The 10348-nt window shown below is 34.0% G+C and overlaps 1 protein-coding gene across 1 annotated transcript in view; it reads left to right on the forward strand.

Moving 5' to 3' along the window:
* Positions 1-3: 3 nt before the first annotated feature.
* LOC107746189 (neuron navigator 2-like) overlaps positions 4-10348 on the forward strand; it is a 220775-nt gene continuing 210430 nt past the window's right edge. The window contains 4 exon segments of the mRNA XM_016560341.1: positions 4-20; positions 1061-1284; positions 2006-2356; positions 2358-2534. Of these exon segments, the coding sequence (XP_016415827.1) occupies positions 2297-2356; positions 2358-2534 (237 nt within the window). The 5' untranslated portion in view covers positions 4-20; positions 1061-1284; positions 2006-2296.

The raw sequence follows: 10348 nt of genomic DNA on the forward strand, positions 1-10348 counted from the left end.
GGTCCTAGATACACATCACGGTAAAAACAGCAGTTTATCGACTTCCTTCTTATTTCAGAAGACAAATGTTCTCAAATGAGAGAAAATGTGTTTTGACAGGGATTCAGTTTTATTGAAAGTTTATTATATATATTCTATATACAAAAATATTGAAAATGATAGCCTATTAAAATGAGATGTTTTGAGAGCTGTTTTTTTTTTTTCATTTTAGCCTTTAAAAACATCCAATGTGTATACATTAGCGCTCAACATTTTTAAATATGGTTTTCTTTTTCTTTTTTCCTTTCTAAATGTTTTTGAAAGAATCTTCTTATGCTCACCAAGTCTGTATTTATTTGTTAAAAAATACAGTAAAATTGTGAAATATTATTATAATCTAAAAGTATCTGTTTTCTATATGATTATATTTTAAATGGAAAAAATTTTTTTACGCTGAATTTTCACCAGTCTTCAGTGTCACATGAATCATTCTAATATGCTGATTTGGTGCTCAAGAATGTATGTATGTAAGTATGTATGTATGTATTTGTTTATTTGTTTATTTATTTGTTTAAAGCACAAATAAATAAATAAATAAATAAATAACGGTGGTACCCCCTTTTCCTGCAAGATTCTTTGAAAAAAAAAAATTCAAAAGAACATTTATTTGAAATATAAATATTATGTAACATTATATATTTTTTTATTGTCACCTTTAACCAATTCAGTCCATCCTTGCTTAATGTTTTTATTTTATTTTTTTTAACATTTATCTTACTTACCCCAAACCTTTGAATGCTAGTATATCATGTTTTCCATAAAAATGTATAGCAGCACAACTGTTTTCAACATTGATAATAAGACATGTTTTTTTGGGCATCAAATCAGCACATTAGAATGATTTCTGATGCATCATGTGAGTAATAGTAATAGCTCGAACATTTACTTGCATATTTGCAAATTTTTTGTTTTTTCCCCATCTTTTCTCGCATTGAACTGTTTGAGATTTAACTATTAAATATTAAACGAATCTAGCCCAGTCATGTTATTCTTGCTGCACAGTACATTGTTTATGTATCAGATTATCGCTAGCGACACTGCCTTTGTCTGCCGCGAGGTGCCGCTGTGCGTATTCGCTGTGGACGTTTCCATGGAGACGTTCGCCGGTATGAAGTGGCGAGAAAAGAGCAGTGTGCTCGGAATGACGTAATGTGATGGATTGAAGCCGCTGTAGCGCCGGTCCCGCGTGCACTCACTGCTGCTCCGCTCCGCATCCCTCAGCGGACTCTCTGCGCTCTTGTTTGGGTGAGTTTTCTGCCTATAGTCATTAAATAAGCGCTTCGGAGTTAAATATGCTTTATCACACCTTATCGATAAGCGTTGCGGTATGAATTGTTTTTCAATGTTATATTTTTATATTGAATCACGTAAGAACCAAAGGATTTCGACTACAATGCGAGTGTTATGAAGGAGGGGCTGCATGGCAGAGATATGATTACTTAAATTGAGAGTTTCTATTCAAATTCATGCATATAAAATGCCAAAAGTCGGAATAATGTTTTAAAGTATTTTAAAACAAATCTTTAGATGGTTATTTGTTTGTGTGTCGCTTACGTATGAGCTCATTTTTATCGAAATCAAACTTGCACAATATGTCAATTGCAGAATTTGTACTTTGGGGAGAAAGGTTTATTGAGGTCAGCGCTTTTTTTGCTTATTTGTTGTTTATTGGATGTTTAATGATGAATTGTGATATATTATACTATTATATAACTATAATAAATAAATATCAATGTATGGAATTACGCTTGTTTAGCAGCATCTCAGTCTTTCTCATTAAAGTTGTAAATGTAATGCATTTTCATATGTATATCTGACAATATGACATATTCCCTGTACTGCATTTAATGTTAAGTTACTTTTGAAATGCAAGTTATTTTGCCCTCACTGTCATTTTTTATTAAAATAAAATGGAATTTGCTTTGTTTTGTTTCCTTCTGACCCACATGCACCTGTTCATGTAAAGAAGACCAATCGTGGAGCAAAAGTACCATCTCTGGATTTGTGCTTTTTGAGGATTTTACAAGACCCGACTGTGATGTAAAGCTGCAAGAACATGCCGCTGTGTCATATGCAAGTTTTCAGATCATCAGGAAAATGACTTTGTGAATACAGAAATGTGTAATTATGAAGTTGGGGTCGCTGGTCACAGGGGCCCTTCCCCCCTTCTCGATGCCTGTCACAGAGCAGCCGTGCTGGGCTTCATCTGAAGGGATGCACCATGGTGTGATCACGCGTCTGTCCTACCCCAGACTCAATGAATCGCACGAATGAATGGACATTACTGTGGCAAAGGGAATTAGCTTGGTTGCATATGGGACTTTGGATTTGGGAATACTGGAACCAGTCGGAGAGCGTTGGATTTTTATTTGAAGAAGTGCAGTGGATACTTCAAGGAGTGTTTGTGGAAGATGTCTGAGAAGGGAGCCGAGGCATCTACATCTCAGCCCCCAAAGCGGAAGCAGGTGATTCATGGTCTGGAAGACCAGAAAAAGGTTAGTGCTTTGATTTGAGGTGGTAGATAGCATCATATCTTATGTATAACTACAGCGTTTCCTAAATTTGGTGCTTGATCTTTTCCTAAACACCCCTAATTTGCTTTCAAACATTTCAGCTTCCAAACACAATTGTGTCTGGATTTGATTCTTCAATCGCCGTTTGCAAATGATACATTTTTTAGTTTTATTTTCATGCTAAAGTAGAAACTTGGAACACTTTCACCTTGGCCATGCTGCACATTATCCAGTGATTTATGGTCAGCACGTCCCTTGGCATATGGCCCAATAGCATAGCACCAGGTGCAATGGCTGCTTAATTGACTTGTGCTGAGATTTGTGTGTCTACTTTATGACTGCTTGCAAATGCATGTGCTGACCACAAAGCTTGTGGATAATTTTAGACTTTATAGCAGTGAAGCATGAGACAAATTATGCCAGAGTCTTGGTGTTAATGTAAGAGTGTGATTTGCTTGGTTTAGTTTTATTTGAAAGCAAATCCTAAGCCTCTCAATGCAGATTATCACTCATGCAAGTTTTATAAGAAAATAAACAACTAGTAATGCAGAATAACTTCAGGGCAGGCATCACAAACCTTGGCGTTCTTTGCATCCGATCCAGTTTCAGGCGCATTCTGCTCTCAAGAGCCGAACTAATTGGCTTAGAGATTCCTCAAGGCCCATGTTTCACTTCCGTCTTTGGGAATCTGATTTTACATTGTAAACGGATACCCATTTGCTTGCCTGTCCAAGTATGACATGTTTTGCTTGGTGTAAATCCTAGCGTGAAGCGAGTAGATGAGGCTTGGGCTTCCTGGTTGCCCAGCTGGATCCTTCCGGGGCATTTTGGTTTCTCGCCCAGACTTAAAGGAGAGTCTTGGAGGACTGTTAAAATATACAGACTCATTTTGCTGAAATTCTTGGTGGATGGGCTTTTTTCCATCGTCCTCTTTTGTTTGAGTCGATTAGAGATGTAAAATTGATCACCTGGGATTCTAGTTGAAAATGAATTAATTAAAGTAGCAAAAAGCACAGCTGCTCTTTTCCAATTTTCCAGCATGATGAACTCTTGTTAGGACACTACGCCTTCGCTAAGACGAACACACACCATGACATAAAGAAGATTGTTGGCATAAAAGACAAAATTCAAGTACCTAATTCCATATTCAAGTTATCAAAAGGATGATATGAATCAGTAATTTGTTCAGTTTGAACGTGGCACTGTATTTTGTATTGCACAATGGTCTCTGTCAACCGAAACCGGTGGTTTTGAATAGATCTATCCATCTACGGTCCATTGTTTGTGGAATAACAGGGGTCTCCCTGGATCTGAGGCTAGGTGTTTCCCAATTACCTCATGCTATATAGATTTCCCTGAGAGAGCTGCTCCTGCTTTGGTTAATTGGATTTTCTCCCACTATTCGGCCTGATTTTTTGATTACGTTCATCAAATGACATTTCCTGGGAGAGATGCAGGTAACGCACTTCATTGTGGAATTGCTCGTTGATGTGAAGCTTACATCATTTTTTTTTCAGTCTGAAGCTATGAATTTTAGATTAGGGCCTGGTAATGACAAAGAGCCAGTGAACTCCTGTTCTCTGTTCATTGACAGCAGGAAGGGTGAATCAATGAAGAGGCTGAATAAAACATTAATGAAATAGGTATAATTGAAAAAGCATAGTGACTTATATTGAGTATAGCATCTCCGAATGTTGCATTGCTTTGTTTGGCTTCAGGAGAAACTAAAGTGCGTTCTGCATATGTTTTCTGCTACCGTCAATGTAAAAGCACAGTAGAAGGTTTCTTAATGGATAGCTATATTTGGTAGCATTTCCATTCCATTCTGTGATTTTTTTTTTGTGATTTTTTGGGGGGGGGCTTGTGAAATAAAAATTCAGTCATCATCATTTACTCTCCCTCAGGTTGTTCCAAACCAGTTTGAGTTTTTTCTTCTGTTGAACACAAAAGAAGATATTTTGAAGAATATGGTTAACCAAATATTTGACAGGAGCCATTGACATCCATAGTACAGAAAAAAAATACTATGGAAGTCAATGGCTACTGTTAACTTTGGGTGAGTAAATGAGGACAGAATTTTTTTTTTTTTTTGTGAACTATGCCTTTAACCTCTATGTTTAAATATTTTAATTCTAGTTGGCAAATGGCTATAGTAAGAAGCTTGTTTTTGAGTAAAATGTATGGTAAAATGATAGAGCGGAGGTTGCCCTTAATGTTATCGGTGTGTGAATGAAGTTTGCTGTTTTTTTAGAGTGCAATCATGTTTTTTGTGATATAATTGTGATATGTAAATCTATGATGATTTGATAAGTAATGACACATAGTCTACTTTTTTTTGATGTGATATGTACCGCATTCTTTTGAATATCTTTTAATCTTACTTTTGTGGTTACTGAAATGCCATTTGAAAACTTTAAAACATACATTTACTTATGCAAAAGAATATGCATTTTTAAGACCCCCATGCCTTTGCCCTTGCTTTTTACATTAGCCTAGCTAAATAACAGATCATGCTTTTAATGTATTTATACTTGCCTGCTTTTTATTTTTCCTCTTACTTAGATTTCTTAATTTAGAAAGCAAAAGAAACAATCTCAGTGAAATTACATGTTTCTTTTTTCTTTTTTTAAATCTCAGGTTCATCTTTTGCTTGTTTTATCAACCACTGAAACTCACCGACTTGCTGACCGCTGAAGAACCTGAGCTCTTTTCTTAAGGGATGGTTAGTTACTAACACAAATAGCCAGTTCTCAGAAGAATGTTTTATTCTTTTCACCATTTCTGCCCTGTTGATTCATAACCTGACCCTTTCAAAAGCCAACATGAAAAACTGTGGTCTTTTGTTAATGTTTGCATAAAAAGAGCAGATTTTTTTGATATGTTGAATTGGTCTGCTTTTGAAATTTTAGCTCCTCTTAGTTGGCATGGCTACTGTCAGTAGTGTACATTAGACTGTGTTTATTGAGGCCACACACAGTGGAAACAGACAGAGCCTACAAGTGCTATATTATATTTCCTTCAGTATGGAAAAATGATGAATGCATTTTTAATTGTATTTCAATTGCAATCTCTATGCAATGGGACTTCTAGACCAGGGCAAAAGCTTTGACACAGATCAGCAGTTGCATGTGATTCCCTGTCAAGAGAAACTGTTTCTTCTGAAACATGTCTGGAGAGATTTCCTGTGCTATTGGGAATGGGAGAGTGACGGTAATTGTAAATCAAACTGTTTGGCTGTGACATCTTGGACATCAGATTGCTCTCATTAGGATGAGAAGCCTGTGTGTGTTTGTGCTTGAGCTGAGAGACTGTTTGTTTTGATCTTCTTCATTTTATGTCATATGGTGTGAAGTGTTGAAGTGTTAAAGTGCATGTGTGTTTTGACTTATTAAGGCCGCTGCCTTTGATATTGATACTCTTTGGGATCATTTTGACAGTAAAGAGAGAATGATGGGATGCTTTAAAATTTTTGATGCCATATATAACCCCAAATATGATCTCTCATCCACTGATATAATGACCACGTATTACTATTTTTATTTATACAGGCCCATTTATGCTGTGAACTATTTTATTAAATATGAATATTATTAATATTGTTAGTTTTATTAAATATTACTATAAAAAATAAATTCAATATTATTACATGTCCTATCCTATTACAAAAACATGTTGTTTCCTAAATTCAGTATTTTATTTAAAATTAGCTTTTTTTAAAATAAATTGTTAATTCACAAAAGTGAAAGCAAAATATAAAAAATCTGGAAAAACAGCTTTACAGAGAATACTGGCTTAGTTAGAATAAATGTGTCTGTAAATAGTATAAAAGTGGCATGATTAATCTTATGGTTTCCAATTTGTCCTTAAAATGCAAAAAAAAAAAAAAAAAAAAAAAATAACTGACCTGTTAAAATGTATTTAGTTTGATAATATTATTTTAATAATATTCAAATAATTTATTAATTTTAGAATTTATATTAATTCCAAAATAATTTAATATTTAATTAACATGTTAACTTTGGCAAAAGTAAAAACAATGCGTTTTGTAAAGTTTTTTTTCTTTTCTTTCTCATTTTCAGCATCTTCTCATGGGTCTTTGAAAAACTCTGTCATTGGCTATATTTGCAAAAATGTTGAGAGATGATGAGAGATAAATACACTTATGGAAAGAGCCTTCTAAGGTTTTTCATTAAGTATTGATTCAGTAGAAATACTCAATCACCTTTTTGTTTTCTCCTGGAATACATGTTGGTTTTACATGGTGTTGTATTGTATTGCATGTATATGCCAAACAAGCGATATCTCCTTCCTCACTGTTCTGTAATTATTTAAGTGTATATTGGCAGTAATGTTCTTGCTGTTACAGTTTTAACTGGAGTGCTAAAACTGCATCAAAGACACTAATTGCCATTTTGAACAGTATATGTCTGTGCACCTTTATTTAGTAATGTTGGCTTCCTTCCCAGAGATGCAAAGAGAGCGAGAGAGACCGCTGACAGCCTTGGTTGATCGTTTGCCACTGGCCCATTCTAGAAATATCTGAGTCTAACTGAACATAATATCAGTGAGGCAGGAAAGCTCATTGAAAAATGACTGTCACAGCCTCTTTATTTACAGCCAGCCATTATCACCGTAATCAGGTTTTCCTCCCCTTCCCCCCGCCAGAGTTTCTCCACTGGGGATGAGAAGAACTGTGTGCTTGGCTCTCTCTTTTTACACCTCTTTGACAATTCATCTCAATAACTCCTGCGAGGAACTGCTCATCCGTAGAGGAAGGTCTTACTCTCTGCCGGCGGAGATCTGAGAGACATAAGGTTTCTGAATGATGACGACAGTACAGGCCACTGTATTATGATCCGAGCATTGGATAGTAGTGCAATGGTTTGTATGGCATTGTAGTGAATTTTTGTATAGCATAGTAGGAGATTGTTTGGTATACTACAGTTTGTTGTATAATATAGCATAGCGTAGTTCAGTCATATTGTAGAGTTGTAAATTACAGCATAGTGAACTATATTAATGCCCACATCAGAATTTTGTTGGAATTTCTTTTGATTATTGGTGCCTAAATAGAATTTAATTTCAGCAGGTTGCTGTTTGCAGTATTTTTGTACAGTATTGCATTGCAAAAAGTACAGTATAATATATAGTTTACTTTAGGATCCTTAAAAAAAAATATATATTTTAAGTGGTTTGCCATTTGATTGGCTGATTTTAAAAAGTAGACTGGAATATATCATTACGAATTGATCAAAAACACCAATTTGCTGCTGATTAATGAGCCTGTAACATTAAATGCACTTACTGTGTAACATTAATTTGTTAAAGGGTTTTCATTTGTCTCAGTTCACTGATGTAACTGCATATGTAAGGGTTTGGTCCAACTTCTTAACTGATGAATAGTTGGTTTATTTACAGCAGCTTCATCCACTAAGAGTGGTCAAGTTTATTTCAATATAATAAGAGCAAAACCGCAATCTCGTGAATTTATGAATTGGTAAACTGAATTCATAATTTCACAGGTTTACCAATTGGTGAAATTATGAATAGTTAAAACTGAATTGGTCAAACTGTGGTTGTTTAAACTAGGAATAATTTGTAACTTTTAGAAATAAGTAGGTTATTGTTTTGCATGGATTTGGGGGAAATATAGTCCACATTTTTGGCTTTACAGTTGAAGTGGTTCACCCCATGAAAACATATGAGAGCAATAACAATAACGCTATATATTTTCTTGGATTTTGCAGATAAAGCGAATGACTCTCAAAGCTTTCCATATTCATCATATCCTGTGTGGAGGTTCGTTTACAGCAGTGACAGAAATGAACTTTTCCAAGTGATATTTTCCCTCCTAAATTGATTTCCAGGGGCATTTTTTACATTTTAGGAGGACAATTTTTTAAACCTTATTAATATATTCACAATCTTTTAAGTCAAATTCTTACATTTAACCAATAAATTAAATTAGAATAATAAGACACTGTAAGTTTTATTTTTTGTTGGCAAAATTGAGCAAAAACTATTAACAGTATTGTCTAAAATCTAACTCACAATATTAACAACTTGTTTACTGAACTGTTTTATAAAATCAGCATAATATTTGCCATCGCAATCAATTTGGGAAAAAAAAAACTCTTGCTTGTGTGATATTGCTTAACTCTATCATTTGATAAATAAGACAAAAACCTCATGCAGGGGCATTTTTGTCTTAAATTTTGAAGTGCAGTATAGACCTTTCATTCTGGTCTGTTGGATTCTCCATGAACAATGTCAATGCAGGGAAAGTGTTTTTGTTGGTCAGGGCAGGTGGCACCGGTGAGCCGTTGAATGTGACTGAGGGTGGAGAGTGGAAAAACCAGCTTCTGACTCTCTGAGGCCCCGAAGCACCATCTGTCAGTCCCCTCTTCTTCCTCACGGAGGGACGGGTGGGAGGGGACAGGTGGTCAGGCCCAGTTGGAAGGTTGAAGCTGAGCATGAGCAGTCTTGTATCTGTAGGTCTCGTCTACGTCTTTTAATTAAACTACACTAGTGCCTAGATCTTGCCAAGGCTGCATTTATTTGATCAAAAATACAGTAAAACAATAGTATTGTGAAGTATTATTACAATTTACAATAATTGTTTTCTATTTTTATACTTTAATTTTTTTCTATATTTTAGAAATATATATGCTGTTTTTTATTTTTTAATATATTTTAAAATGTAATTTGTTCCTGTGATGGCAAATCTGAATTTTCAGTATCCATTACTCCAGTCTTCAGTGTCTAGTCTTCAATGTTCCTTTAGAAAACAATCTAATATGCTGATTTAATATTTAAGTTTCTTATTAATATTAAAATGATGATAATATTTAGATTTTGAATATTTTTGTGAAAACCATAATCATTTTTCAGCATTATTCGATGAATGGTAAGATAAAACTAACAGCATTTATTTGAAATACAAATATTTTGTAACATTATAAATGTCTTTACTCACTTATGATCAATTTAATGCTGAATAAATGTATAAATTACAATAAAAATCATACTAACCGTAAACTTTTGAATGGTAGTGAATGTCAGGAGATACTTGGACAAATTTTGATTTGCTTTTATCCAGTAAGTCTGTATTGTAACTAGGGTTGCAAAGGGGCGGAAAATTTCCAGTAAATTTCTGGAAACTTTCCATGGGAACTTCGTCTGGGGAATTTTGGAAATATTCCAGGTTTGAAACTTACCAGGAATTTATGGGAATTAGTTGAAAATTTGGGGAAATTTATAAAACTATCATATATAAACATTTTTTTTGATCATAGGCTCACATGCATGCAAACGAATACAAATTTTAAAAATTACATTTTTGGATTTTTGGGGGGAATCTGTGATGCTTTTTTCAGGATTTATTGATGAATGAAAACTTGTGAACAGTGTTTATTCAAAATAGAAATCTTTTCTAACAATATAAGTCTTTACTATTACTTTTTAAAAATTAATTTAACACATCCTTGTTGAATAAAAGTAATTTATTTATTTAAAAAAAAGAGAAATGATACTGACCCCAAACTTTTGAATGGTAGTGTATTGTTAAAAAAAGGATTTCTATTTTAAATAAACGCTGTTCTTTTTTTAACTCTTTATTCATCAAAGAATCCTGAAAAAAGAATCACAGGTATATTAAAACAGAAAACCATTATTTTAAATTGTAATACCAGTAATACTGCGCACTATTACCATTTTGTTCTGTATTTTTGATCAAATAATGAAGGCTTGATGAGCAAAAGATATGCAATGTTTAAAACATTAAAATAGTAATGTTT

Source organism: Sinocyclocheilus rhinocerous, unplaced genomic scaffold (assembly GCF_001515625.1).
Source record: "Sinocyclocheilus rhinocerous isolate Xijiao unplaced genomic scaffold, SAMN03320098_v1.1 scaffold1002, whole genome shotgun sequence".
In the NCBI taxonomy this organism is placed as follows: domain Eukaryota; kingdom Metazoa; phylum Chordata; class Actinopteri; order Cypriniformes; family Cyprinidae; genus Sinocyclocheilus; species Sinocyclocheilus rhinocerous.